Source organism: Macaca thibetana, chromosome 9 (genome assembly GCF_024542745.1).
Source record: "Macaca thibetana thibetana isolate TM-01 chromosome 9, ASM2454274v1, whole genome shotgun sequence".
Lineage (NCBI taxonomy): Eukaryota > Metazoa > Chordata > Mammalia > Primates > Cercopithecidae > Macaca > Macaca thibetana.
Window position 1 is genome coordinate 59,940,548 of NC_065586.1, and position 27,027 is coordinate 59,967,574.

At 39.9% G+C, this 27,027-nt stretch overlaps 3 protein-coding genes across 13 annotated transcripts in view; 2 read left to right on the forward strand and 1 right to left on the reverse strand.

The window, feature by feature from the left end:
* Positions 1 to 9,502, forward strand: part of PPP3CB (protein phosphatase 3 catalytic subunit beta) — a 60,418-nt gene extending 50,916 nt beyond the window's left edge. For 5 of the 8 annotated variants that reach the window (XM_050803458.1, XM_050803459.1, XM_050803456.1 and 2 more), the window contains 3 exons: positions 1,584 to 1,681; positions 6,399 to 6,428; positions 7,887 to 9,502. In XM_050803458.1, coding sequence (XP_050659415.1) covers positions 1,584 to 1,681; positions 6,399 to 6,428; positions 7,887 to 8,065 — 307 coding nt within the window. In that variant the 3' untranslated portion in view covers positions 8,066 to 9,502. The remainder of the gene's footprint in view (positions 1 to 1,583; positions 1,682 to 6,398; positions 6,429 to 7,886) is intronic. The other 3 variants (XM_050803461.1, XM_050803460.1, XM_050803462.1) reach the window with 1 other exon arrangement.
* Positions 1 to 27,027, reverse strand: part of FAM149B1 (family with sequence similarity 149 member B1) — a 519,129-nt gene that overhangs the window by 220,716 nt on the left and 271,386 nt on the right. The gene's annotated exons all lie outside the window — the stretch shown is intronic.
* Positions 9,879 to 26,009, forward strand: MSS51 (MSS51 mitochondrial translational activator). Of its 4 annotated transcripts, none has more exons than XM_050803464.1 (8): positions 9,879 to 12,761; positions 16,903 to 17,010; positions 18,291 to 18,535; positions 18,838 to 18,993; positions 19,777 to 19,901; positions 20,131 to 20,697; positions 21,019 to 21,112; positions 21,429 to 26,009. In XM_050803464.1, the coding sequence occupies exons 2-8, from the start codon at positions 16,927 to 16,929 to the stop codon at positions 21,646 to 21,648; spliced, it is 1,491 nt and encodes a 496-aa protein (XP_050659421.1). In that variant the 5' UTR covers positions 9,879 to 12,761; positions 16,903 to 16,926; the 3' UTR covers positions 21,649 to 26,009. The 4 variants fall into 4 exon arrangements, with proteins under 4 accessions (XP_050659421.1, XP_050659424.1, XP_050659425.1 ...); XM_050803467.1 differs by having other exon boundaries at positions 16,903 to 16,978; XM_050803468.1 differs by lacking the exon at positions 16,903 to 17,010 and having other exon boundaries at positions 18,135 to 18,535.

A 27,027-nucleotide genomic window follows, 5' to 3' on the forward strand; every position in this document is an offset into this window, starting at 1 on the left:
ACAAGCATTGTCCTGCATCTAAAAGCAACATGGGGCCGGGTGTGGTGGCACACTCCTGTAATCTCAGCATTTTGGGATGCCAAGGCGGGCAGATCACCTGAGGTCAGGAGTTTGAGACCAGCCTGGCCAACATGGCGAATCCCCATCTCTACTGAAAATACAAAAATTAACCGGGCGTGGTGGCATGCGCCTGTAATCCCAGCTACTCGGGAAGTTGAGGCACGAGAATTGCTTGAACCCGGGAGGCAGAGGTTGTGGTGAGCCGAGATTGCGCCACTGCACACCAGCCTGGGAGACAGAGCAAGACTCTGTCTCAAAAAAAAAAAAAAAAAAAGCAACAGAGTATCATTCTTCCTATATAGAAGTTACTTAGGCCTGGCCAGGCACGGTGGCTCACGCCTGTAATCCCAGCACTTTGGGAGGCCAAGGGAGGTGGATCGCGAGGTCAAGAGACTGAGACTATCCTGGCCAACATGGTGAAACCCTGTCTCTACTAAAAATACAAAAATTAGCTGGGCGTGGTGGTGCATGCCTGTAGTCCCAGCTACTCGGAGGCTGAGGCAGGAGACTTGCTTGAACTTGGGAGGTAGAGGTTGCAGTGAGCTGAGATCACACCACTGCACTCCAGCCTGGGTGACAGAGAAACTCTGTCTCAGAAAAAAAAAAAAAGTTGCTTAGGCCGGGTGCAGTGGCTCATGCCTGTAATCCCAGCACTTTGGGAGGCCGAAGTGGGCGGATGCTTGAGCTTAGGAGTTCACGACCAGGCTAGGAAACATGGCAAAACCCCATCTCTACAAAAAAGAATACAAAAATTAGCCGGGCCTGGTGGCGTGCACCTGTGGTCCCAGGTACTCGGGAGGCCGAGATGGGAAGATCGCCTGAGCCCCAGGAAGTTGTCAGCAGTGAGCTGTGATTGCACTACTGCACTCCAGCCTGGGTGACGGAGTGAGACCTTGTCTCAAAAAGAAAAAGAAGTTAATTATATATTTGTATATAGAAGATGGGAACGCAAGTCCCTTTGAAGCTTAAGATTTTTGACTCTGGTGATTATTATTGCTCATCTTTGGTATCTCTTTTCCTTTTGTGATAACACTAAATTTACACCTTGAAAATTAGAGCAGTATAAGAAGGAGGGGATACTTTTTAGAGTATTCTTGATGAACTTGTTCATCCATATAGGAAGTCCCTTGTGCTGGAGCCATAAATTGCCTTCCCTGAGGTTAATTCAGGAAGACCAGGTTTAAGAGTACAAATGAATACATCAGTCTTAAAAAATTTGTTAGCAAAACTGACTACATCAGACATTTGAACTTCAGAGCATATGAAATACCATATTTTCTCAATAGTATGATGCCCCTTGATGAATCTTAACACATACTTAATAAAGTTTTTCAGGAAAAATAATACATGCCTCAATTGTAAGGCACACCCTCATACCTGAAATGTCTCAAAATTGAGGAAAATATGGTAATAGCAATGAATGTCATAAATTTTATATATGGCCTATATCTAGACCCTATGTCTTCTTTTAAATTAAGTACTTGTTGGAAGTATCTGATATTTGTTATATCTCTCTGCTATAGGGAGGAGAGTGAAAGTGTGCTGACACTCAAGGGCCTGACTCCCACAGGGATGTTGCCTAGTGGAGTGTTAGCTGGAGGACGGCAGACCCTGCAAAGTGGTAATGATGTTATGCAACTTGCTGTGCCTCAGATGGACTGGGGCACACCTCACTCTTTTGCTAACAATTCACATAATGCATGCAGGGAATTCCTTCTGTTTTTTAGTTCCTGTCTCAGCAGCTGACCTAGACAGGGTACTGTATTAGCTAGTGTCTCATTAATACCTGATCAGGGCAGAAAACTGATAGAGTGGGTATTCCTTTCAATTGAAAATAATGGTCAGTTCCTCAGCTTTTCATGAAATGATATGGGAGCAGCTCATATCATAATGTCTGAAATATTTATTTATTCATTTGTCTAATTCACCCTTTTCTTTTAAAAGCCCCAGTTTCAGAATGTGAATCAGGGATATTCCTGTTACTAAAATGGAAATGTAATTCCAAGTTTCTTATTTTTAATTTTTTAAATTTATGTCATTGTATTAGACCATGCTTATATTTAAAACTACTTAATTTAGAGTTAACTACCTGCTTAGGCCCCAGAACATTATTTATGCACTTCAGTTACCAAAAGATTTGTGCAAGGTTTTGTACCCTGGTAAATGATGCCAAAGTTTGTTTTCTGTGGTGTTTGTCAAATGTTCTATGTATAATTAACTGTCTGTAACATGCTGTTTCCTTCCTCTGCAGATGTAGCTGCTTTCCTAAATCTGTCTGTCTTTCTTTAGGTTAGCTGTATGTCTGTAAAAGTATGTTCAATTAAATTACTCCATCAGACACTTGTCTGTCTGTCAATGTAGAAGCAGCTTTGTAGCACCTTGTTTCGAGGTTTGCTGCATTTGTTGCTGCACTTTGTGCATTCTGAACATGAATGTAACATTAGATAATAAGTCATTGTTATAAGGGGTTGAATTTAAATCCTGTAAGTCAAAATTGAAAGGGTGTTATTAAGTGTGCCTTTATTTTGCATGAAAATAAAAAGAATTATACGTAAAGCATTCCTGTAATCTGGCTCATTGAATATTTTATACTTAAAAAAACTTTTTTTTTGGCGTAAATATTTGTGTAAATACTGGGTTAACTTTTTAAAAGCCCATTACAGATTAAATAGAAGAGAGTGATGTGAGTATTAGTGACCATACACAGTAATTCAGTCTAGATTTCTTTTCCTGTGGTTGGAAAGCAAAAATACGTGATGTGGAAAAGCCTGAATTTCTTGTAGCCACTTTTGACAGCCCTCTAAGGGTCATTGTCTATTAAAATAGCAACAGATCTGATGTTTTCCTTAGTCGTAATTAAGTTTCTTTTTGGTGTTGTAATTTGTGACTTTTTTAGAGAGAAAAAGATAGGCAATTTTAACATTTTGAATGAATTTACATTTGACTTCACAATTTCATTTCCTTTGGTTCCATAATAAGTGCTCTCTCCTCTCCTCTCCTCTCTTCTTTCTCTCTCTCTTTTTTTTGTGCATGTGTACGTGTGTGCGTGAGAGAGAGATAGGGTCTGGTTTCTTGCTCTGTCACCCAGACTGGAGTGCAATGCAGCCTCAACTTCCTGGGCTCAAGCAATCCTTCCATTTCAGCCTCCTGAGTAGCTGAGACCATAGGCACACGCCACCACAGCCAGCTAATTTTTTGTATTTTTTATTTTTTTATATATTTGTATTGCCCAGGCTGGTCTCAAACTCCTGGGCTCAAGCAGTCTTCTGACCTCAGCCCCCCAAAGTGCTGGGATTATAGGCGTGAGCCACTATGCCTGGCCAATGATTGCTTTTTAGTAAAAAAAAAAAAATTTCTCCTGTAAACAATTTTTACTTGTAGCCTATACATGTTCTATTTTAAATGTCATTGTATTGTTCACTACCACCACTGGTATAGCTGAAAAGTACACTGTGTTTTGAAATTATAGTTATAACTTTTCATTCTGAATGAGGTTTCTTTTTTGATTTTCTTTTTAAAAAAAACCTGCTTTGATTTGCTTTACATTCCTTGCCCTCCATTTTTCTTATTATATTATAAACAGTAGAAAAATGAACTAAAAAGAATTTTATGAATGTACATTAAAACAAGAAGATCTTAAACATTTGATAAAACTAGTAAAAATGTTAATAGAAAAGGATGAACTTTAATAGCTTCAAAAATATTATATTCTTCTTCGTTCAGAAAAGAAAAATAAAACCAAAAGGGTATCATACTTAAATCAATCTACACTATAGTCATCTCTCAATTATCCTTGGATATAACATTACTTTTATATTGTATCCACAGCAAACCTTGCTTTCAGATTTCACATTTAGCACCTGCTAAATTACATGCTTTGTTGACAGCTCAGCACTTCTGTTTATTCTTAATTTGCTCATGGCTTGAAGCTCATTCCTTCAACTTTGAAACCACCCTCTACTGCAGGGGAGGTTTGAAAGACAGCTTTGCTGGAGGAACTCTCTATTCTCAGCATGGACTAAATTACTGGAAGGAATTGAGTTTAAGGGGTCTAATTTGGGACCCCTTAAACTAAATAGCTTCTAGTTTTGCTAGCTCTTGATAGTGTGGTTTGGGCATTTGGTCGAAATTATTTTCCTAGGATAAGATAAATCTGCTTTGAAACAAATAACAAAAGTCATACAAAAGCTGCATTTTTGTGATTATTTTTTAAAAAGTTATCCTACATGTTAAATTTTAGTAGGTACGTTCCCTGATATTAGTGTGTATAACTGAGAGGTATTGCAAAAGGAAAAAAATTTAATTCTAAGACCTCATGCCTGTCAGAAAATAAAAATTGTGTTTTCAAAAACTTTAAAAGTTAATTTACATGACGTTACTTGAGTGTTTTTACAAACTGCACAACTCTATTGGAGGTGGATTTTCTGTTCATATTTATTTTATGTATGTTTTCTTTCTGGGAAATTTGATTGGGAGCTAGCACTGTAATGCTACCTTCACCAGGATCTATATGGGAAATATATGTGGCCAATTCTATTTTAGTAATACCAAATTCCTCTTGGTCGTTTATCTAAACTGTGTAGTACTGAGGAACACAGTTTGAGATAGCACTATGCTCAAACTTATTAAGGCCATGTCAAGATGCCCTATATAACTGAAAACAAATAGTGGAGAAATAGTGCCTTTCAGATAGAGTTTTGCAATTAGCAGATCTGGGCTCAAGCGATCTTCCTGCTTCAGCTTCCCGAGTAGCTGGGACTATATATGCACACCACCATTCCCGGCTAATTTTTAAAACTTTTTGTGGGGAGAGATGAGGTCTCTTTATGTGTTGCCCAGGCTGGGCTCAAATGCTCAAGGGATCCTTCTGCCTCGGCCATCCAGAGTGCTGGGATTATAGGCATGATCCTCCATGCCCTGCCCGATTTGTAATGTAGTTTAACAGTTAAGGAAAATTAACTCTTCCTGTATTCAGTGTTCGTCCTAATTCTTCTGGATCCCCAATTCACTTTACTGTCTGGTTAAGATCAACATTTTCTAACTTAGTACACTTTAATACCTTAGATTCATCAGTTTCTTGTACATTAATAATTGCTTTGGATAAAATTATTTCTAAATCATGTTAATTGCTAAAAGATCACTTCAGGAATAATTATTCTAATTGGCCTTATTGCAGAAGAAGCAAAATAGAAGAGACAAGGGCATTACTTTTACAAATATTCTGAGTAATAGGGGGAATGGACAATATTGTAAGCCAGTATTGTTGTCTGCTATCTTAGGTCCTGGTCCTCAGTGTGAGCTCTTTATACAGTTCAAACCCAGAAATGAGCGAAAAAAAGAATCTTTGACCATAAAATATTTGACTAATTATGTTGAAATTCTCTAAATGGACCAGTGACACACTATACCAAGAATGTGTTTCTTATTTATAATATGACCTATGTGTCTATATCATGAAATAATTAGAATTTATGCCTGTAAGACCTCACTTCCACTCCTTAATGTCTCTTTAATTGGTAGATGAGTTTGAAAAGATGCTCAGTAGTCTTCCTGAGACAAATTTGAGTTCATGATGAACTGTGTCAGTATAAATGGAATTTTTTAAGGCTATAGATGTTAGTATCTGTAGGTATTTGGAACATCAGTACTAGAATAGAAAGGAAGTTCCTGGTAGACAGGAGAAGCCCTTTCAGGTCCCCGACAAAGAACAGAGCCACAGAACTGTTCTACTTAGAGTAATTCACCAAGTTTACTGCCCTTAAAAATTTCACTGTAGTCATATCAGCCCTTGCAGCTTATGTTTTGCCTTATAAATTAGAAGTGACAGGTAAAGCACTGCTGACCCCTTCTAGTTTATGTCTTAGGGAACCAACTGGTAATGAGTATTGTTCTCATTAACATGAAAGAAAAGACTTTTCTGTTTGCTTTTCTGCTATAATTCTATTATAATTTCACTCTAGAGCATTTTTCTGTGATTGTGATGGATGGGATATAATAAACATTATGGAAAATTCTAAGGCCATCAAATTACTGATTCAAGATGGGTAATTAATACTGGAGTGCATTTGCATGGGTGCTGAGGTGTCTGTTTACAGTAGGTTTATGTGTTCTGTGCTCTGAGTGATGTTGTCATAGTGCTGTGTGTAAACTGTGCTGTGTCAGGAATTGGGGGTTTGGATGGGGCTCTCTAATTTGGGTACTATTTATGTTAAATTGTAAATGATGATGTAGTATGGGATACTGTGATATTTTAAGTGATCATTGCCTTTTCTGCTGTACAATATGACCCTTCTCATCTCTCTCATTCATTTTGCATGCCTCTGCTCACTTCTGTACAGCCACAGTTGAGGCTATTGAGGCTGAAAAAGGTATGATCAGAGTCCTTGTGCTGGGCAGAGATCTGTGGTGTGTGGGTGGGCATCAGAGAATGTCCTGTGGGTGTGTTTTACTCCTAGTTTTTACAGCCCAAGATGAATCAGACTCACTGATTCATCAAGTTTAGAAGCCTTGCAGCCCTCTTTTTTTTTATTTTTCATTTTTAAATCAGAAGGGCTGATGTCTATGGTGACAGTCTTTTTCTTTTTTCCAGTGTAATATGCAATCAGAATGTAATGTTTCTGATTTATTTAGAGTATAGCATATTATGCTATACAGTATAGCTTTATAAAGTTGCCTGTTTTAATGGAAATTGCCAAACTGACCTGCAAATAGAGATCTGTTCCATATTTTGCATGATTCTATGCTACTCAGATTTTTTTCCTTAAGTGAAACCTCCTCTAGATATAGGTGTGAGTTTTTTTACTCATATCCAGTAGTGTGCCTGGCTGAGAATACAGGAACTGTCACTATAATGATTTTCTTTTCTTTTTTTTTTTTGGCTGCAGTTTGGGCTATAGTTTATGGATAAGATTATGTTCATACATATCATGTGTTGGCTTGGTATTTCACATTCCTCAGTGTTTGTAGCCCCAGCCATTTGTTTGGTTCATGTGCCAGACTTTGTGTGCCAGGGATTGCAGATATTAAGCAACCAGATTATAACTAGTGGTTTGAAAATATTTCCTGTGAACATGTTAATAATGGAGGATGCATCGTTTTAGATGAAGTGAATGAGAAACCATACAATTGGTGGAGAATTGCCATTTATTTTGATTTGAGTTCCCAAAGATTGTGCAGTATGGCCAGTGAATTAAGGAAAACATCTCCTAAAATAAGAGATTATAAATACTTTTTTGCTATCAGCCATACACAGATCTAACTCTTGGAGGCACTTCCCACCTTTTTAATGTTATATTGGTGGTGATGGGCTGATCTTGACCTCCAAGATAGTTCTGATCTACTATATTTTAACCTTTCTTTACCTCTTTCTCCTCCCAAGCTCTTGGTACAGATTTGTATATTGAGGATTAACCTTGTTTAGCCTCCTCACTTGCCCCTACTCTCGTTGCTGCCTTACTGTTATAGTCACCGGTGATCTTAGGGACTAACGTAGGAGATAATTGGTATAGTAGAAGTCAGACAGACCCTGAGACCATTGCCTGGAGGTTGGTTTTGGGGGCAGGAGAGGGTTAACATTTTTTGGATTTTTATTTTTTGGAAGGCTTTGCTAACACTTGTCACCTGTGAAGCTATCATGTTTATATTTAGGTTTAAACATTTCACATTTTAAGGGAAGACTGAAATGAGGATAGGATTCAGTTAAAGTGAGATTTAAGTGTTGCTACTTACAGCTACTAATTTCTTTCTTCTTAAAAATCATTAATTATGTTTTGAAATCTCAGAAATGTTTTTCAATTACTGACTTATCAAATTTGCATTTTGTTAAGCAATACGAGGATTCTCTCCACCACATAGAATCTGCAGTTTTGAAGAGGCAAAGGGTTTGGATAGGATCAATGAGAGAATGCCACCTCGGAAAGATGCTGTACAGCAAGATGGTTTCAATTCTCTGAACACCGCACATGCCACTGACAACCACGGGACGGGCAACCATACTGCCCAGTGACCCACGACTTCCCAGGGACTCTCACATCTCGGGCCCCAAATGGACAGATCACCCGAGGAGCTGGAGGGGTCGGCCAAGCTGACTGTAAATGTCACAGTCCCTCTGAAGAAACCATTGTGCTTCTGAGACCCCAGCCCCCTTCCTGGATGGAGGCTTGAGGGCCCTGGGACATGTGCTATCTGATAAGATTGGGTCATCGCTGCCAAGGTGGAGAGCAGTGAGCAAGGGGCTTGGGGCAATTTCCAGTGGAGGGCATCCACACCTCCATTTTATGCTTGTGGTTCACACATTTAAGTTTACAAATCAGATTTCTTTTCCCCTTCAGTAGAATTAGATTTTGTTTTTCAATCAGGATTTCAAATGCAATCCTAAGAGCTAATGTGGACTTTTCTTTTTCCATGAAATGTCTTTAAAGGATGAATTAGCATGGTCTTAAAATACATTTCTGAGGTTACTAGCTGTATTTTGAATTGTGAGCAAAATGCCGAGAAACCCAGTTGGCATTTATACAAAATGTTGACCTCAGGTCTATAGTTCTTAAATGTGGCTAATTCTGTAACATAGTCTTGGTATTTTTTAATTATGAATGCATATCCTATTTCTAGGCAGGCTCTCTTACTTGAACACAAATCCAAAAACTAATTTAGAATCTTTTTTGCCCAGATCTTTTAAGATTTATACCCCAGATATTTAAGAAGAAAACCTCTAAATTTCAAAATTATGAAGAATTACAGAATTACTCATTTAAGGTACTTTAAAAGAAGTTTGTACATTGTCAAAGTAAATTTTAATTCAAATCATGTCTGTAAAACTTGATGTATTTTGTGTATGCATGTTTTCATTTTGCAAATATTTAATATATAGACCTATGATGTACAGGTACGACATGTATAGGTTACCTAGATGTTATGAGAAATTTTAGTTTATTGTGAGTACTCAAGTTGCTTAAATAGCCACCAGGGTGATTTGCTGCTGGCTTTCTATCATTTTTATGTTTTAATGCAAAGGAAATTTTAAAATGTTCTGGAAGTGTTTTTGATTAAGCAATGCAGCCTAGAAGCAATGGTTCTGTTCAATCATTCAGATGTTAGTGGAAGCATAAAAGTCAAGACTGCATGTTGAAACTTTTCTTTTGATAGTTACTGAACTGCTTGGTTAAACTAAATGGAACCATGTGCTAATTTTTCACAATTATTGACCTGTATTGATTGCCACTGTAGTTTGGTATTTCCCTTTACTTTGGTGGCCTGCTTCCCTCATGCCCTGGAATACAACTCAGAGCTCCAGGCAGCGGAACCATCTGTTGTTTTGTTTGCCAGAAAGTGCACCCTGTATGGTCTCCTGTCTAAGTTGGAAATATTATGCATGTGCAGGACTATTCGAGTATTTTATAAACAGTAGCACACAATAAATTCCATGCATGGGCCGCTGCTCCTATCTCTGTGTTGGGTTTTATTTGGAAGATGCAGTCTGATTTGGCCTTTTGATGCAAATCAGAGAATCCTGTTACTAGAGCTGGGATATCCTCCGGAGATTATCTCATGGATAGTTCATGGTGATTTGATTAATTAAATTCTTTATAAATTTTGCCTTAAAAAAAAACTTTTGTTATATACTTGTTTTACATGAGCATTAGTAACTGAGTATTAGAGGACTTTATATGCCTACTATAGGCCTCCTAAATCTAATATTTAAGATCACTGTTTATTATCTTTTAATTGAAAGAAAATGTTATTATCTAGAATTTTGTTATAGTGGTGTTGCGAATTTACTGGGTATTCTAACAACAAGAAAAAATATTAGTGATAATTGCATTTTCCTATCTTATTCCTTTCTTCTTTGTCATAATCAAAGTAAGTATAGGATTTTGCACATTGAGGTATATTAGGATATTGCTCAAAATTATATAATAATATAATACAATAACTTGAATTACAGTCTCAACAATAATTACAATGAGATACATTATAAAACATTAAGTCAAAATATAGGCACGGCACAGTGGCTCATGCCTGTAATCCAAACACTTTGGGAGGCTGAGACAGAGGATTGCTTGAGCCTAGAAGCTCATGGCTGCAAGCTGTGTGTTGAGCTATGATTGTACCACTGTACTCCAGCATGGGTGACAGAGTGAGACCTCATCCCTTAAAAATAAACAAAATATATACATGTAAATATATTAGGCAAGTGTGCATGCACACACACATACACGTACTTGCCTAATTCCAGGTAACACAGAACTTCTCAAATAGTTTTCTTTTGTCTTTTTCTTTTTCTTTTTTTTTTTTTTTTTTGAGACGGAGTCTCGCTCTGTCACCCAGGCTGGAATGCAGTGGCATGATCTCAACTCACTGCAACCTCCACCTCGTGGGTTCAAGTGATTCTTCTGCCTTGGCCTCCCGAGTACCTGGGACTACAGGCGCCCACCACCACGCCCAGCTAATTTTTGTATTTTTAGTAGAGATGGGGTTTCACCATGTTGGCCAGGCTGGTCTCAAACTCCTGACCTCGTGATCCACTCGCCTCAGCCTCCCAAAGTGCTGGGATTACAGGCATGAGCCACCATGCCTGGCCACAAATTGTTAATTATTATAACTCTCTGCTTGCCATAATGTTAACTTACAAAGCAGTCCATGAGTTTGCTCTAAGGTTATGCATTGCATACCTTAAAGATTGTTGTTGATGTTGTTTTATGAAAGCTATTCAGTAAAGAGTTTATCTGGCTAACATAGACCCAATAGAAAAATTAAAAAGTAAATAAAGTAAGAGTTTAACTAGTATATCAGGTGCCAGGAACTTCCTTAGCCCTTAGATGCATAACTAGCATTATATAGTGTTTGTGGGAATCATGGGTGAGCATTAAGTACTATCAGCAAAAAAACTATGGATTGATGGTAAAAATTAAGAGGAAAATAAGAGAAAGGAACCACACTCAGGAAAAGCAATATACCTGAAGAGTGATAAAGTATCACACAGTGGCTCACAGACCACTTACTACATGTTGAATAGGAACCTCTTTCTAGTCTTTCTTCATAATTCGTTTCACAACATACCATTTATTAAGATTTTTAAAATACAACTAATGATGAATACAAATTGTGAAAAGTTCAGACTTTTTAAATTGTAACTTTAAATGTCTACCAGAGCAAGTCAGTGATGGTAAAATATAAGTATTCAACATCAAAGTTTTTCTATATTACCATTCTCCTTTATATTCATTGACAACTTCTGAATTAGAAAAGTCAATCTCTGATGTCTTGTATCTTCTGCAGTTCAGCCATTATTAACAGAACTAACATTTGAGGTTCTCAGCTAAATTTTGAAGCCCGTTAAATTTGAAGTTGGCCTAAACTTTTGCTCAAAGTGAATTACCCCTATTTTATTTAGGGTTTTTGCCTATTGCAACTGATTTTCCTTTATCCACAGCTGTTCTACATAATGTTATGCAGTGTTTGGTTGAATCCTTAACACTTTTCTTGCACCTTGCCTGCGTGTAGTTTGTACTTTCTGCAGTTTGGGGTTCCTGTGTGGATTTGATTTGCCACATTCCGGGACCTCATTGCAAGTGATTCTGTTCCACAGTTTGATGATGTTCACAGAAGCAGGTAAGTGAGAGCTGGGGCCAGATATAAGCAGAAAGTCAGAACTTTTTTATTTAAAAATTAAAAAAAAAAATTTTTGGAGGGGGTAAGAAAGTCGTATCTTGCAGTCTTTTAGGACCACTGCCCTAACAACATCAGATAGGATATCTGTAAGTAGAAAGAAGCTAGGAATGTGGAATTGAATTTCCTGCATCAGCTGCGATTACAAGGAGGATAAGAGAATGGTTGAGCTGATTCTTTTCTATTTTCTTTTCCTGGAAATAGTGTGTATTTTTAGTCATTAACTAATATTTTGGTTTTGTTTAATATCCCAGAAGCATTTATTCCTCTCTTAAACAGGTAAAGTGCTCCTGATGACGCTCACTCAGAGAATTTACCTTACCCTTCTTTCAGGGAAAGTGAATTTTACAAGTTAATTCTGCATGTTTCCCCTACAACTGATTTCATTCTGTATCATTAAATGGCTATTTATTTTCTCCCTTCTACTTAGTCCAAGATTGGACATTGTTGAGTTTTGTTTGAACAGTGTTTGTTATGCTAAAAAAGAACACTGGGCCTGGGGGAACTCATCCTGTGTCTAGATCAACAAATAGAACTCTGGAGGATTCCTGATCCTCTGGTTCCTCCCACGTGGTTTGAAAGGTGCTTACCCTTTCCAATCAAATATTGACTTCTGCACTAATCCAAACGGTTTTTTTTCTGAAGCTGTAAACTGAAAACAGAAATATTGCCTTGAGTGAGAGAAATCTAGGAAGCAGTAGGTTTCATTTTTTGTCAGCCTGCCTGGCCTTTACTTGGCTAACACTTGGGAGTGTTGACAGTCCTGAGCCCTCTTGGCAGAGAACAAAGGTTAGAAAGAGAGAAGCCCTCAGGCAGGGGGACAGATCTCTCTTTGCCTCATTAGGGAGAATTCAGCCTTGTCTGTCTGGTTGGCAGGGCACACTTAATCACTGAGACTCAGCATTTCAGCAGTTTGCAAAGGAAAGTGATATGAAGGGACAGCTGCAAGTAAGTCACAGCCTAGATCTGAAGAGATCAAGCACTCACTTCACTTGGAGGAAAGAGAGAAAGAAGGAAGCTGAGGACTTAGCAGGGTAAGTTTTTTCCGTCAACCTGTCTGCTTGCTTAGTTTATAATTGAGTAAAGTATTTATCACCCCAGGCAGTGTTAATCACTGATTAAACAGCTGAATGTGGCTGTAATTACAGTGTCCTTAATGCATTTCTCCTTTTCTTTTCCTACCACCTTATAAGGATCTCCAATGACCAGTTTCACTCTCCCTTCTCCCTACCTTCCCAAAGATGTTTTGCATTTTTTGGTGACTTACAGAAAATTAGATGAGCACTCCTTATCTGCAGATAGTGAAAATATGACTGTAATTTAGGTGAAGCTTGGGACTCTTGGTGGTAAAGCAGAAGATGGGAAACCTAGGTCTAGGAATAGATTAATATTTTGACTTGTAATTTGGACATGAAGGATAAAAGTTTTTCTAGGCAATCAAGATCGTGTCTCCTCTCCTCTTCAGTTCTTGGTGTTGGTGTTCTCTCTTTCATACTGGGACTAAATTAGAGCCTAAGTCACTGGGGATGGCTAGAAAAAAATGAAAGGGATTCCCTTTCTAAGTGGAGAACATTCTGGACTCTGGAAAGTTCAAAGAGCTTATTGCAGTTCTTTCCAGCTTCTCCCGTGTGTCCCCTGTTTTTTCCTTTGTTTCTCTCAGTTTATAACCCATAAACAGGGAGGAGCCTGGGGCTCTTTGCAGGAAAATTAGAACCAGGGAAGCTGTGTCTGGGCCTGGGGTATACAAACTCAAACATGAACCTGATGATATATATAGATGCAGATCAAAGACCTGGCTTCTCACCCACCTTCTTACTTTTCTGCCAGAAAGCTAACTCACTTGTATCACGAACATTGTGCTCTAGACACAGAGGAGACTGTGACATTAGGGATTTTTTACCACCACTCCTCTTCCCCAAACTGTGTGATACTTCTGCTTTCTAACCAGTTCAACCAACTCCCAGTTTGCCAAGAGCTAATCTTCCATTAGAGGAAGACCTCTCCTTGGAAATGCAGATAAATAAAGCAGTACCTTTCTGACTTTAAGTGACTTGCTTCCATTGCAGCAAAAAGGCTTATGTTTTAACTTCAGGGAGATATCTATTATAAATTCTGGGACCTAAGACCCTAGAGTTGTCTTAAATCACACTTCTCCTTCCATACCTATTAAAAAAAAAAAAAAAAAAGGGCCGGGCGCGGTGGCTCAAGCCTGTAATCCCAGCACTTTGGGAGGCCGAGACGGGCAGATCACGAGGTCGGGAGATCGAGACCATCCTGGCTAACACGGTGAAACCCCGTCTCTACTAAAAAATACAAAAAACTAGCCGGGCAAGGTGGTGGGCGCCTGTAGTCCCAGCTACTCGGGAGGCTGAGGCAGGAGAATGGCGTGAACCCGGGAGGCGGAGCTTGCAGTGAGCTGAGATCCGGCCACTGCACTCCAGCCTGGGTGACAGAGCGAGACTCCGTCTCAAAAAAAAAAAAAAAAAAAAAAAAAGTCCATTCTTTCAAGGTTTAAGAAAGTGTTATCTTGGCCGGGTGCTGTGGCTCATGCCTGTAATCCCAGCACTTTGGGAAGTTGAGGCAGGCGGATCACGAGATGAGGAGTTCGAGACCAGCCTGACCAATGTGGTGAAACCCCGTCTCTACTAAAAATACAAAAATTAGCCAGGCGTGGTGGTGCGAGCCTGTAATCTCAGCTACTCAGGAGACTGAGGCAGGAGAATCACTGGAACCCGGGAGGTGGAGGTTGCAGTGAGCCAAGATCGCACCACTGTACTCCAGCCTGGGTGACAGAGTGAGACTCCGTCTCAAAAAAAAAAAAAGAAAAAGAAAGTATTATCTTGCCTGAGGCGGGTGGGTAGAGTAGATAAATGCCTTTTCTAGAATGGCAGTGATTCTGAAAATGCAATGAGAATGTGAGGTGATTAAAAGTAGAGGAGAGAATGAGGTTAGTTGTTGGAAATGGGGTCCTAAAGTGTGAAGGGCAATTCCATCTACTCTTTTACTAAAAGGACATGACCCTTAAACCCTAAGATAATCTAATATCATTAGGTCCAATTTCTTCTTCATTGAAGGTAATATATAGGATATGGTATACAGGTGAGCTTGGCTATTTCTGTTCTGTGGACTCTGAAACCATCCATTCACCCTTGGGATAAGGGGAGATATTAAGAGGGTAGATGGAAACGTAAGGATGAGGAGAAAGAAAGTACAAAGGAAAATACAAATTTATTCCTCCATTAACCTGAGGATGGGTTTTTAAGAGTCATGTTGTAAGATATGGATATGAACTAGATAATTCTGGGAGCTTTTTGTTTGTTTTTGCCACCTGCATACACCTCAGCTGCATGATGATTCTGAGGTTTTTCCTAACAGATCTGATCTAGAAGGATCAAATGTCAGATCATTTTTGTAACAAAACATGATCCCTGGTTTGAACTTTAACAGTTACCTCATTCATATGGCCAGCATTTTTAATCCTCTATCATTTCTCTGTACCTGAAGACAGTTAATCTGGGGATTAATAACTTTTTAGCCTCTCAGTTTCTATAAATACCTTCCTTTCTTTTTTAATTGAAGTGAAAATCATATAACATAAAATTAGTAATTTTAAAGTGAGCAATTAAATGGCATTTAGTATATTCACAGTATTGCGCAACCACCATTTTTGTCTTGTTTCAAAACATTTTTATCACCCCAAAAGAAGACCCCATAACCATTAAGCAGTTACTCCTCATTTTTCCTTCCACCCAACCCTTAGCAACTACCAATCTGCCTTATGTGTCTGGGTTTACCTGTTTACATATTTTGTAGAAACGGCATCATACAACATGTATATAACCTTTTGTGTCTGGCTTTCTTCACTTAGCATAATGTTTTTTGAAGTTCATCTACATTGTAGCATGTATCAGTATTTCATTTCTTTTTATAGCTGAATAATATACATCTTCATATGTATATTTATATCCTAATTTGTTTATCCATTTATCCATTGATGGACCTTTTTGGGTTGTTTCTACCTTTTAGCTGTTGTGAATAGTGCTGCTATGAACATTCACTTATAAATATTGGTTTGAGTATCTGTTTTTAAATATTTTGGGCACATACCTAAGAAAGAAATTTCTGGTTATATAGTAATATTATGTTAACTTTTTGGGGAACTGCCATACTGTTTTCTATAGTGGTGGCACTATTTTACATTCTTACCTGTAGTGTATGAGGGTTCAAATTACTCCATATCCTCATCAACACTTGTTATTTTCTGTTTTTTTGATAATAGCCATACTAGTGGGTATGAAGTGATATCTCACTGTTGCTCTGATTTGCATTTTCCTAATGACTATTGACCTTATTTTCTTGTGTTTATTGTCCATTTGCATATATTCTTTGGGAAAATGTCTATTCACATATTTTGCCCAATTTTTTAGTTGGGTTGTTTGGTGGTTTTTTTGTTTGTTCTTTGTTATTGAGTTGTGGGAATTCTTTATATATTCTGGATACTAACACCTTACCAGATATATGGCGTGCAAATATTTTCTTCCATTCTTTGGGGTGCCATTTGACTCTGTTGTTAGCATCTTTTGATGCACAAAAGTTTTCAGTTTTGCTGTCCAATTTATCTATTTTGCTGGTGGTGGTGTTGCCTGTGCTTTTGGTGTCATATCCTAGAAATTATTGCCAAAACCTATGTCATGAACCTTTCCCCCATAGACTTTTATAGACTTTTTACTTCTAAAGTTTAGGTCTTTATACTTTAAACGTTCAAACTCAAGTCATTCTGTTTCATTAATTTGCAGAATGTTTCTGTCCATATTTCTGTGTTTATTCTCTCCTCTGTGCTTAGAATTTTTTCCCTATTTCCAAGTATTCAAAGTATTCCCATCTTTCAAGCTACCTGCTTCATGAAGAAAGCCACTGAAGAAATTCTCACCCACTGGAGAGATTTCTTTTTCTGATCTCCCATTAGTGCTTTAGTTGCACTTTTCTGGTTGGATTTATGTAGTACCTTACAGTCTATATCTAATTTCCCTACAAGACTTTTAGATGAGATACATATTTTTCATTTTTGCTTCTATATAGAGTGTTTTGCAGATGATTTCATCTGTTTATCAGTAAATACATATTACCTGAATGGACATTTTAATTTTTCTCATATGGTCCTTCCTGTTTCCTCAGCTCTTATGGAAGGCATGGGAGAAGATGAGACAGGGAAGGAGGACAGCACAGAGTCACAGCCAGATAGTGACTGAGTGTAGGCTTATTTCTACCTCAAAACTTACCACTGTAGGAAATTTTTCTGACTTGCTTGACTACATAACTCTTAGTGCACGTTTTGTATTACATTTAATTTTTACTTGGCAAATTGCTTATAAATGTGATAATAGGTGTTTCAAAATGTTTTCTCTCTCTAACTAGATTAAATTGTCTAAGTCTCCAATTGGATGATCGCTTTGGACAATTAAAACTTCTATTGCTTTTTCCTCTTTTAAATTGAGTTTTAAAATACACTAAAGATATATTAACATTTTCTCCTGATAAAAAAAGTCAAACATTACAGATAAGTATACAGTCGCGTTCGATCAGCCCAGTTCCTATTTAACTGGCTTCTTACCCTACTCAGAGTTAATCACTGTTACCAGTTTTCTTTTTTTTTTTTTTGAGACGGAGTTTTGCTCTCATTGCCCAGGCTGGAGTGCAATACCGTGATGTTGGCTCACTGCAACCTCCACTTCCTGGGTTCAAGCAATTCTCCTGCCTCAGCCTCCCAGGTAGCTGGGATTACAGGCACCCACCACCACACCCACCTAAGTTTTTGTATTTTTAGTAGAGACAGGGTTTCACCATGTTGGCCAGGCTGGTCTTGAACTCCTGACCTCAGGTGATCTGCCTGCCTTGGCCTCCCAAAGTACTGGGATTACAGGTGTGAGCCACCATGCCTGGCTGTTACCAGTTTTCTATGGGCCCTGTCAAATTTTTTTTATGCATTTATTTACATATATATATACACACACACACGTATATATACACATATACATATGTATATACATACACATATATATATAAAAAATGGGACTTAATATGTATAAATTATATTCATATAAAATTGTTTCTTCTCGGCTGGGCGCAGTGGCTCAAGCCTGTAATCCTAGCACTTTGGGAGGCCAAGGTGGGTGGATCACCTGAGGTCAGGAGTTTGAGACCAGCCTCACCAACATGGTGAAACCCCATCTCTACTAAAAAGTACAAAAATTAGCCAGGTATGGTGGCGCCTGCCCATAGTCCCAGCTACACTGGAGGCTGGGTGGAGGAGTGAGCTGAGATTGCTCTGCTGCACTCCAGCCTGGGCGACAGAGCGAGACTCTATCTCAAAAAACAACAACAAACTCTTTTTTCTCTATTTTTCACAGCTGCCTATGGTGATCAATAACCAGTAAATACTGAATAAATCTTACTGATAACCTGGGTGTGAGAGACTTGAATGAGAAGTGAAAGGTCAAGCATATGAAAACACTTCACATGTGTCCAGCTTGTAAAATTCTATTCCATGTCTGTTCTGCATATAGTCTCCACGTATCACTGGACAGGCCATGGCTCCACGGTCCCGGCGACGAAGGCACAGGAAACCTCCCTCATCAGTGGCTCCCATCATTATGACCCCAACCACAATTGTGACCCCTATGCCTCTGACCCCCTCAAAACCGGGCCCTAGCATTGACACACTTGGCTTCTTCTCCTTGGATGATAATGTTCCTGGCCTATCACAGCTGATCCTTCAAAAGCTGAACATGAAAAGCTATGAAGAATACAAGTGAGTGACCAGCTCTATGGAAGAGGGATATATTGTCTCTGGTAGAAGTAAATTTCAGAAGGTGGAGAGGGAGTACAGTTTGGGGAATATGAAGTATTTGCAATAAGCTATTTTCTCATCCTGACTTTTGCTATATTTTACTATATTACTATAAAAGAAGAAATATTCACTTAAGTGAAAAATGATGGCAGTGAGAGACGTAGGAGTACGTGGAAATGTGTAGGAGACAAGATGAGGGGCATGAGAGATTTTGGAGATACTCCTTTGCCCACTGCCATTCCTTCTCCATGCTGTCTCTGCAGGTTGGTGGTAGATGGGGGTACCCCTGTATCAGGCTTTGGATTTCGATGTCCTCAAGAAATGTTCCAGAGGATGGAAGACACATTTCGATTCTGTGCTCACTGTAGAGTACTCCCTAGTGGCCTTTCAGACTCCAAGGTTCTCCGGCACTGTAAGAGGTGACTTGTGGGGGTGCTAATCGGGAGACATTCAGAAATGATCCTGTACTAGCCGGACATGATGACTCATGCCTGTAATCCCAGCACTTTGGGAGGCCAAGGCAGGTAGATCACATGAGGCCAGCCTGGCCAACATGGCAAAACCCTGTCTCTACTAAAAATACAAAAATTAGCCCGGTGTGGGGGCACACACCTGTAGTCTCAGCTACTCAAAAGGCTGAGGTGGGAGAATTGCTTGAACCCAGGAGGCAGAGGTTCCTGTACTATGACCTCATTCCAAGAGGAAAGATCTGAAAGTTTTCAAAATAACCTAAGGCTTAGGTCCTCATTTTTTGTCATCCAGGTTACAGAGATTAGAACAATGTTCTAACCCTGCTTATTTTTGGTGTTACTGGGAAGTGAGACAAGAAACCACAATACAGTCCTCTCTCTCTCTCTCTCAAGTACTCAAGGAGTAAGACTACATTTGTTCTGGGGAGGTGGGGGTTGAACCATACCTGTTAGGAGAGGACAGCTGCAAACTCGTGGTGTTTTTTCTAATAGTGATATAAAAAGTTCCAGATAGAGAGTAAGGTATCACTCTGTCTGGCAGAATAATTATATTCCCAATCCCTCCTGCCTTGTCTGCCAAATGTAGTCCCCAAAATTGGTGCATCAGCTGTCATTCCTCTCCCTACCTTCCTTACTTATTCACCATCCTAGGTGCAGGAATATCAGTTCCTTTCCTCAGATAACCCCAATCACATTTATAGTATAAGAATTATTTCTCTCTCATTGTCTCAGGTGCAGAAATGTCTATTACTGTGGTCCGGAGTGCCAGAGGTCAGACTGGCCTGCACACAGGAGGGTTTGTCAAGAGCTTCGTCTTGTGGCCGTGGACCGTCTCATGGAATGGCTTCTGGTCACAGGTGGAGTGGTGGTGTTGAGGAACTCTGCTGTAATGGTCATAGTTGATTGTATTTAAAGGAAGATACAAAATCATATTGTTATGAAAAAATGAGGAAGTGGGGCAAAGGTTGGGGCACCCCTGCTCACAGGTTGGCAGAGTGAACATGGAGGGAGTATTGATCATTAGTGAGGGGCAAATTTTGAAGCCAGGAAAGCATTAGGTTACTTCTTATTTCTTCTTTCCTACAGGTGATTTTGTCCTACCCTCAGGACCTTGGCCATGGCCCCCTGAAGCTGTACAGGACTGGGACTCCTGGTTTTCTATGAAGGGGTTACACCTAGATGCTACACTGGATGCTGTGCTAGTCAGTCATGCCGTGACCACTTTATGGGCCAGTGTAGGACGGCCAAGGCCAGACCCAGATGTCCTGCAGGGATCTTTGAAGCGGCTGCTGACAGATGTCCTGTCACGGCCCTTGACTCTGGGCCTAGGACTTAGGGCCTTGGAGATAGATGTTAGGAGGATTGGGGGAAGCACAGTGCATGTGGTTGGTGCTTCCCATGTGGAGACATTTCTTACTCGCCCTGGGGACTATGATGAACTTGGCCACATGTTTCCTGGGCACCTTGGACTCCGTGTGGTCATGGTGGGTGTAGACGTGGCTAATGGCTTTTCACAGAGCACCTCAACTTCACCCCTGGAACCTGGCACAATTCAGCTTAGTGCCCACAAGGGCCTCTATCATGACTTCTGGGAGGAGCAAGTAGAGACTGGGCAGACAGACCATCCAGATTTGGTGGCAGCATTCCATCCAGGTAAGACTCATTGGTTCAGGGGAATAGAGGGTGGCTTCCCTGAGAATTTTCCATCCTGAATCTTGTATCTTCTGTCTTTGGAATCCCATTCGTTTGGTCTCATTAAACACAATATGATGACAACTTTTCTTGATGATTTGCAATATGTACTACACTTGGGTTCAGAATTTTTCATCGAAGAACTTGGAGTGGACGATGATGATAATGATGATAATGATTGGGGATAAGTAAGGTGAGGAGTGGGGTGCTCACAGTCAAATATCTTGCTCTTAGAGTCTGCTTTAGTCTTTCCCTATTCCCATTTTCATTTTTGTTCCACAGGTTTCCATTCCTCCCCAGACTTGATGGAGGCTTGGCTGCCCACCCTGCTGCTACTTCGTGACTATAAGATTCCTACATTGATTACTGTTTACAGGTTTTAACCTCTTCCTATTTGTGATACTTCCCTGACTTTACATCTCTCTTTATATAGATGAGCTCATTTTGCCCCCTCTTGCTCATCTACCTTCTGGTGAGGATGTTCTTTTCCACATATGACTTTTTCATCCCCTTGGAACAGTCCTTTGCTAGTTAATTGAGTATCTATTGAGACATTTGGGAGGGAAGGATAGCCCTTGCCTAGTCCAGCATTAGGCAATTTGGGGGATTGGTGATTACAGAAATGTCAGGCTCTTGGGCAATTTTTTCTTTATCTCTGTCACAATCAGTAATTTTTCTTCTCTCTTCTACAGTCATCAGGAGTTGGTATCCTCTTTGCAGATTCTGGTGGAACTGGATACACACATCACTGCCTATGGGGCTAATCCTTTCATGTCCCTCAAACCTGAACAGGTCTATTCCAACCCCAACAAGCAGCCAGTATACTGCAGTGCATATTATATCATGTTTCTTGGAAGCTCCTGTCAGCTGGATAATAGTCAATTAGAAGAGAAAGTGGATGGTGGGATTTAAATAGATCATGACTGGACATCTGGAAAATGGGGAGGTTGTGATGAAATTACCCTGCTAATGCCAAATTCTTGCAAACTTTGAAAAACACTATATTCTAAACCTCATTCACTGTTTGGGTAAAAATTCTAAGCTGAATGAGAGTTTTTGTATAACGTAATTAGTTTCTTTCTTTTTTTGAGATGGAGTCTTGCTCTGTTGCCTAGGCTAGAGTGCAGTGGCGCGATCTCGGCTCACTGCAGCCTCCACCTCCTGGGTTCAAGCGGTTCTCCTGCCTCAGCCTCCCTAGTAGCTGGGATTACAGGTGCGCACCACCACACCTGGCTAATTTTTGTATTTTCAGTACAGACAGAGTTTCGCCGTGTTGACCAGGCTCGTATCAAACCCTTGATCTCAGGTGATCTGCCTGCCTTGACCTCCCAAAGTTCTGGAATTACAGGCATGAGCCACCATGCCCAGCCAATGTAACTGGTTTCTAAGAGTTTAGCCACAGTACCTTTTAGAGATAGGAAATTAGATTGAGTGGGTGGGAAGAGGCCCTGATGTTAGTCTTTCCAGAGCTTATAGTTCCTAACACTTTCCTTTGTAAGGAAGTTTACCTTTTGACTGGAACCAGATGGCACTGAGGAGAAGAATGAGAACCACCTTATTCTTCTGAAAAAGACTTTCTTCTCATCCAGTAATTTGGGCTAAAAAATGGAAAGATGTTGATGACTTGAAGTGGTAGAAGAATGGACAAGTCAGGGAAGTCACTGGGAACATGGATGAGGTTGTAAGCATTGGTATACTGTCCTGTTTCCTGGCTTTTTTGAGAGAAATGTCTAATTTTCCTGTTTTCTCTTGGGGACTTTTGACCCTAGAGTAGCCCTGGTGTTGTATTTGAGATATCCCAAGCTATATCAGACTTTACCTGAATATACTGGAGTTACTTTTTATCCCCCATTCTATAGCCCAATAAACTCAGTTTGGGGCTTCTCAAGTCACTTGTTTTATTTCCTGTTCACTGGCAAGTATTACTTATCTGCACATAACACCTCAAGACTGGAAGTTTCTCTCTTGCTAACAGAGTAATTAGCATCAGTTCTCTGGGTCTGCCACTCTGTCACACATTTGCCTCATGTCATCCTTTTCTTTTTTACTTTTTTTTTTTTTTTTTGAGACGGAGTCTCGCTGTGTCACCCAGGCTGGAGTGCAGTGGCGCAATCTCAGCTCACTGCAAGCTCCGCCTCTCGGATTCACGCCATTCTCCCGCCTCAGCCTCCGAGTAGCTGGGACTACAGGCGCCCGCCACCACGCCCGGCTAGTTTTTTGTATTTTTAGTAGAGACAGGGTTTCACCATGTTAGCCAGGATGGTCTCGATCTCCTGACCTTGTGATCGACCCGCCTCGGCCTCCCAAAGTGCTGGGATTACAGGCTTGAGCCACTGCACCCAGCTTTTTTTTCCTTTTTTTTTCTGGAGACAGTCTTGCTCTGTCACCAAGGCTGGAGTGCAGTGGCATTATCATAGCTCGTTGCAGCCTCAGACTCCTGGGTTCAAGTGATCCTTCTATTTCATTCTCTCAAGTAGTTGGGACTTACAGGTGCATACCACCATGCCCAGCTAACTTTTTGTTTTTTCTAAAGACAGGGCCTCCTTGTGTTGCCCAGGCTGGTCTTAAACTCCTGGGCTCAAGCAGTCCTCCCACCCAGAGTGTTAGGATTACAGGCATGAGACACCGTGCCCAGCCAGTATCATCCTCTTCTTATCATACTTTCAGGATTAGGACATTTCCTAGGTATTCATTCCTACAATCTTGCCATGACTGTCTCTCGCACACATACAGCCCATCACCCCAACACACACATACATACTCTGTTGCCCACTCTAATAGGGATAATTTTAGAATTTCATACGTTCATTCAAAACAGTACCTGTCATGCTACAGGTACTGTGTTTTGGCTTTGGGGAGATTGAAAGGTGAATGAGACATGGTGTTTATTCTTAGGAAGGGAAATAATATTTATGTATATGGAGATACCTTTATTGCAAGGTAAAAAATGGAGTAAGAAACATGAGAGAGGCTTCTGGTGCTAAGGAAATAGAGTGAAAAGAGATCATTTTGTTAAATGATACTGAAAATATTCTGAGTGGGAGTTTTATGAAACAGCACAGGGCACTCAAGATGGAAGGAGCAGCAGGACGGGAAGTTTGGAGGCAGAAAAGCCTATGGGATATTTGAAGGTACCTTTGGGGATTAGTATAAATTAAATCTGGAAGGTAGACTGAGATAAGATTATAGGAGTATTGTGGATTTTTGTAGATTTGAGTATGAATCCTGGGGCAGCCATCAAATTTTGTATCGCTGGGGAAGCTAAACTTCTCTAAGCCTTAGTTTCTTCATCTGTAAAATGGAAATAATACCAAGTACCCCAAATTAATATTGAAGTTAAACGAAAATGTTTGCAAAGTTGGAGAACTCACACATCCCAATTTCTTTCTTTCTTTCTTTTTTTTTTTTTTGAGACAGAGTCTTGCTGTTGCCCAGACTGGAATGCAGTGGTCCTATCCTGATTCACTGCGACCTTTGCCCCCCCCACCCACCCGGCTCAAGTGATCCTCCCACCTCAGCCTCCCTAGTAGCTGGGACCACAAGTGCAAGCCACCACGCCCAGCCAATTTTTGTATTTTTTGTAGAGACAGGATTTTGTCATGTTGCCCAGGCTGTTTTTGAACTCCTGAGCTCAAGAGATCCACCCTCCTCAGCCTCCCAAAGTGCTGGGATTACAGACATGAGCCACTGTGCCCAGCCCCCAGTTCCAAAACCTATAATCATTATATACTTACCAGTTCAATATCCCTAATCTGAAAACCCAAAATGCTCCCGTGAGCATTTCCTTTGAGTGCTATGTCGGCACTCCAAAAGTTTCAGGTTTTGGAACATTTTGGATCTCGGTACTCAAAAAGCTTTAGATTTTGGAGTATTTTGAATTTCGGATTTTTGGATTAGGGATGCTTAACCTGTACAAAATAGTAGTAGTCAAGACAATGTGATACTGGCATAGAATAGACATATAGGTCAGTGCAATAGAATTGAGAATTGTCTTAGTCTGCTTGGGCTGCTGTAACAAAATACTGTAAACTGTGTGGCTTGTAAACATCAAATTTATTTTCCACATTTCTGGAAGCTGGAAAGTCCAAGATCAAGGCACTAGCAGATTTTCTGTCTGGGAAGGGCATGTTCTTACTGTGGAAGGGGTGACTGAGCTAACTCTTTCCTCTTTTACAAGGACCCTAATCCCACTCATGAGGGCTCTGCTCTCATGACCTAATCATTTCCCAAAGATCCCACCTCCTAAAGCCAGAGGTTAGGATTTCAACATGTAAATTTGTATGTGTGTGTATGTGTGTGTGTGTGTGTGTGTGGTGTATGTATGTGTATGTGTTGAGGTGGAAGAGGGTCACAAAACATTCAGACTGTAACAAGAATAGCAGGGCATAGTGGTTCATGCCTGTAGTCCCAGCACTTTGGGAGGTGGAGGCAAGCAGATTGTTTGAGCTCAGGAGCTTGAGACCAGTGTGGGCAACATCCTGAAACCCTGTCTCTAAAAAAAATACAAAAAAAAATTAGCTGGGCATGGTATCCACATACCTGTAGTCCTAGCTACTTGAGGGGCTGAGGTGTGAGGATCGCTTAAGCCCAGGAGGTTGAGGCTGCAGTGAGCCAAGATTGCGCCACTGCACTCCAGCCTGGGTGAAAAGTGAGAACCTGTCTCAAAAAGAAAAGAAAAGAAAAAAAACCCTTAACATTTATGGTCAATTGCTTTTTGACAAGGGTACATAAGCAATTAATTGGGAAAAGAACAGACTTTTCAACAAATAGTGCTCGGACAACTGGATATCCATGTGCAGAAGAATAAAATTACACCCTCACCTCACACAATATACAAAGATTAACTCAAAATGGTTCAAATACCTAAAACAAACTCTTCAAAGAAAATAAAGGGTAAAATCTTCATGAACTTACATTGGGCAATGTTTTCTTAGATGTGACACCAAAAGCACAAGCAACCAAAATAAAAATAAATAAATTAGACTATCAAAATTTAAAATTTTGGGCCAGATGTGGTGGCTCACACCTGAAATCCCAACATTTTAGGAGGCAAAGACAGGAGGACTGCTTAAGCCCAGAAGTTCAAGATGAGCCTAAGCAACATAGACCTATCTCTACAAAAAAGAAAAAATTAGCTGGACATGGTGGCACATGCCTGTAGTCACACTACTTGGGAGGCTGAGATGGAAAGATCACTTGAGCCCAGGAGGCTGCAGTGAGCCATGATCACACTCCGGCCTGGGTGACAGAGCGAGATCCTGTCCCCCCCCCCCCCCCCAAAAAAAAAGTGTAAAGAATGAGAGAAAATATTCACAAATTATATGTCTGATAAGGGACCTACAACTTAAAAGGACGGATAACCCAATTAAAAAATGGGCAAAGGATCTGAACATACATTTCCCCAAAAAAGATGTACAAATTGCCAATAAGTACATAAAAAGATGCTCAACATCATCAATCATTAAGGAATACAAATTAAAATTACAATGAGATACCACTTCCTACCCACTACGGTGGCTATGATTAAAAAAAAAAAAGAGGTAGTAACAAGTGTTGATGAGGATCTGAAGAAATTGTAACCTTCATAACAGTGCTGGTGGGAATGTATGATGCAGCCAATTTGGAAAACAACAGTCTGGCAGTTCCTCAAACAGTTAAACATTGAGGGCCAGGTAATGATGACTCACGCCTGTAATCCCAGCACTTTGGGAGGCTGAGCTAGGAGTATTGCTTAAAGCCAGGAGTTTGAGACCAGCCTGGGCAATGAGTCAAGACCCTGCCCCTTAAAAATAAATAAATAAATAAAAGTTAAAAATTGACTTACCATTTGACCCAGCAGTTTTGCTCATAGGTTTGTACCCATGAGAAATGAAATCATATGTATATAAATATTCATAGCAGCGTTATTCATGATAGCCAAAAGATGAAAACAACCAAAATATCCATCAGCTTATGAATGGATAAGGAAAATGTGGTAAATCCTTACAAGGAAATAGTATTTGACCATAAAAGTAATGAAATACTGATTCATGCTACAATATGAAAGCCAGTTACAAAAGACTACATTCTGTACAAGTGCATTTATGTGAAATGTTCAGAATAGACAAGTCTATGGAGACAAAGTAGATTAGTGGCTACATGTGGAGGGGGAGTATAGGGGTATTGGGGGTGATGGGTAAAGGGTATGGGATATAACCATTCTAAAATTGATTGTGGTGATAGATGCACAACTCTGAATGTACTAAGAATCATTGAATTGTACACATATGGGTGAATTATATTTCAGTAAAG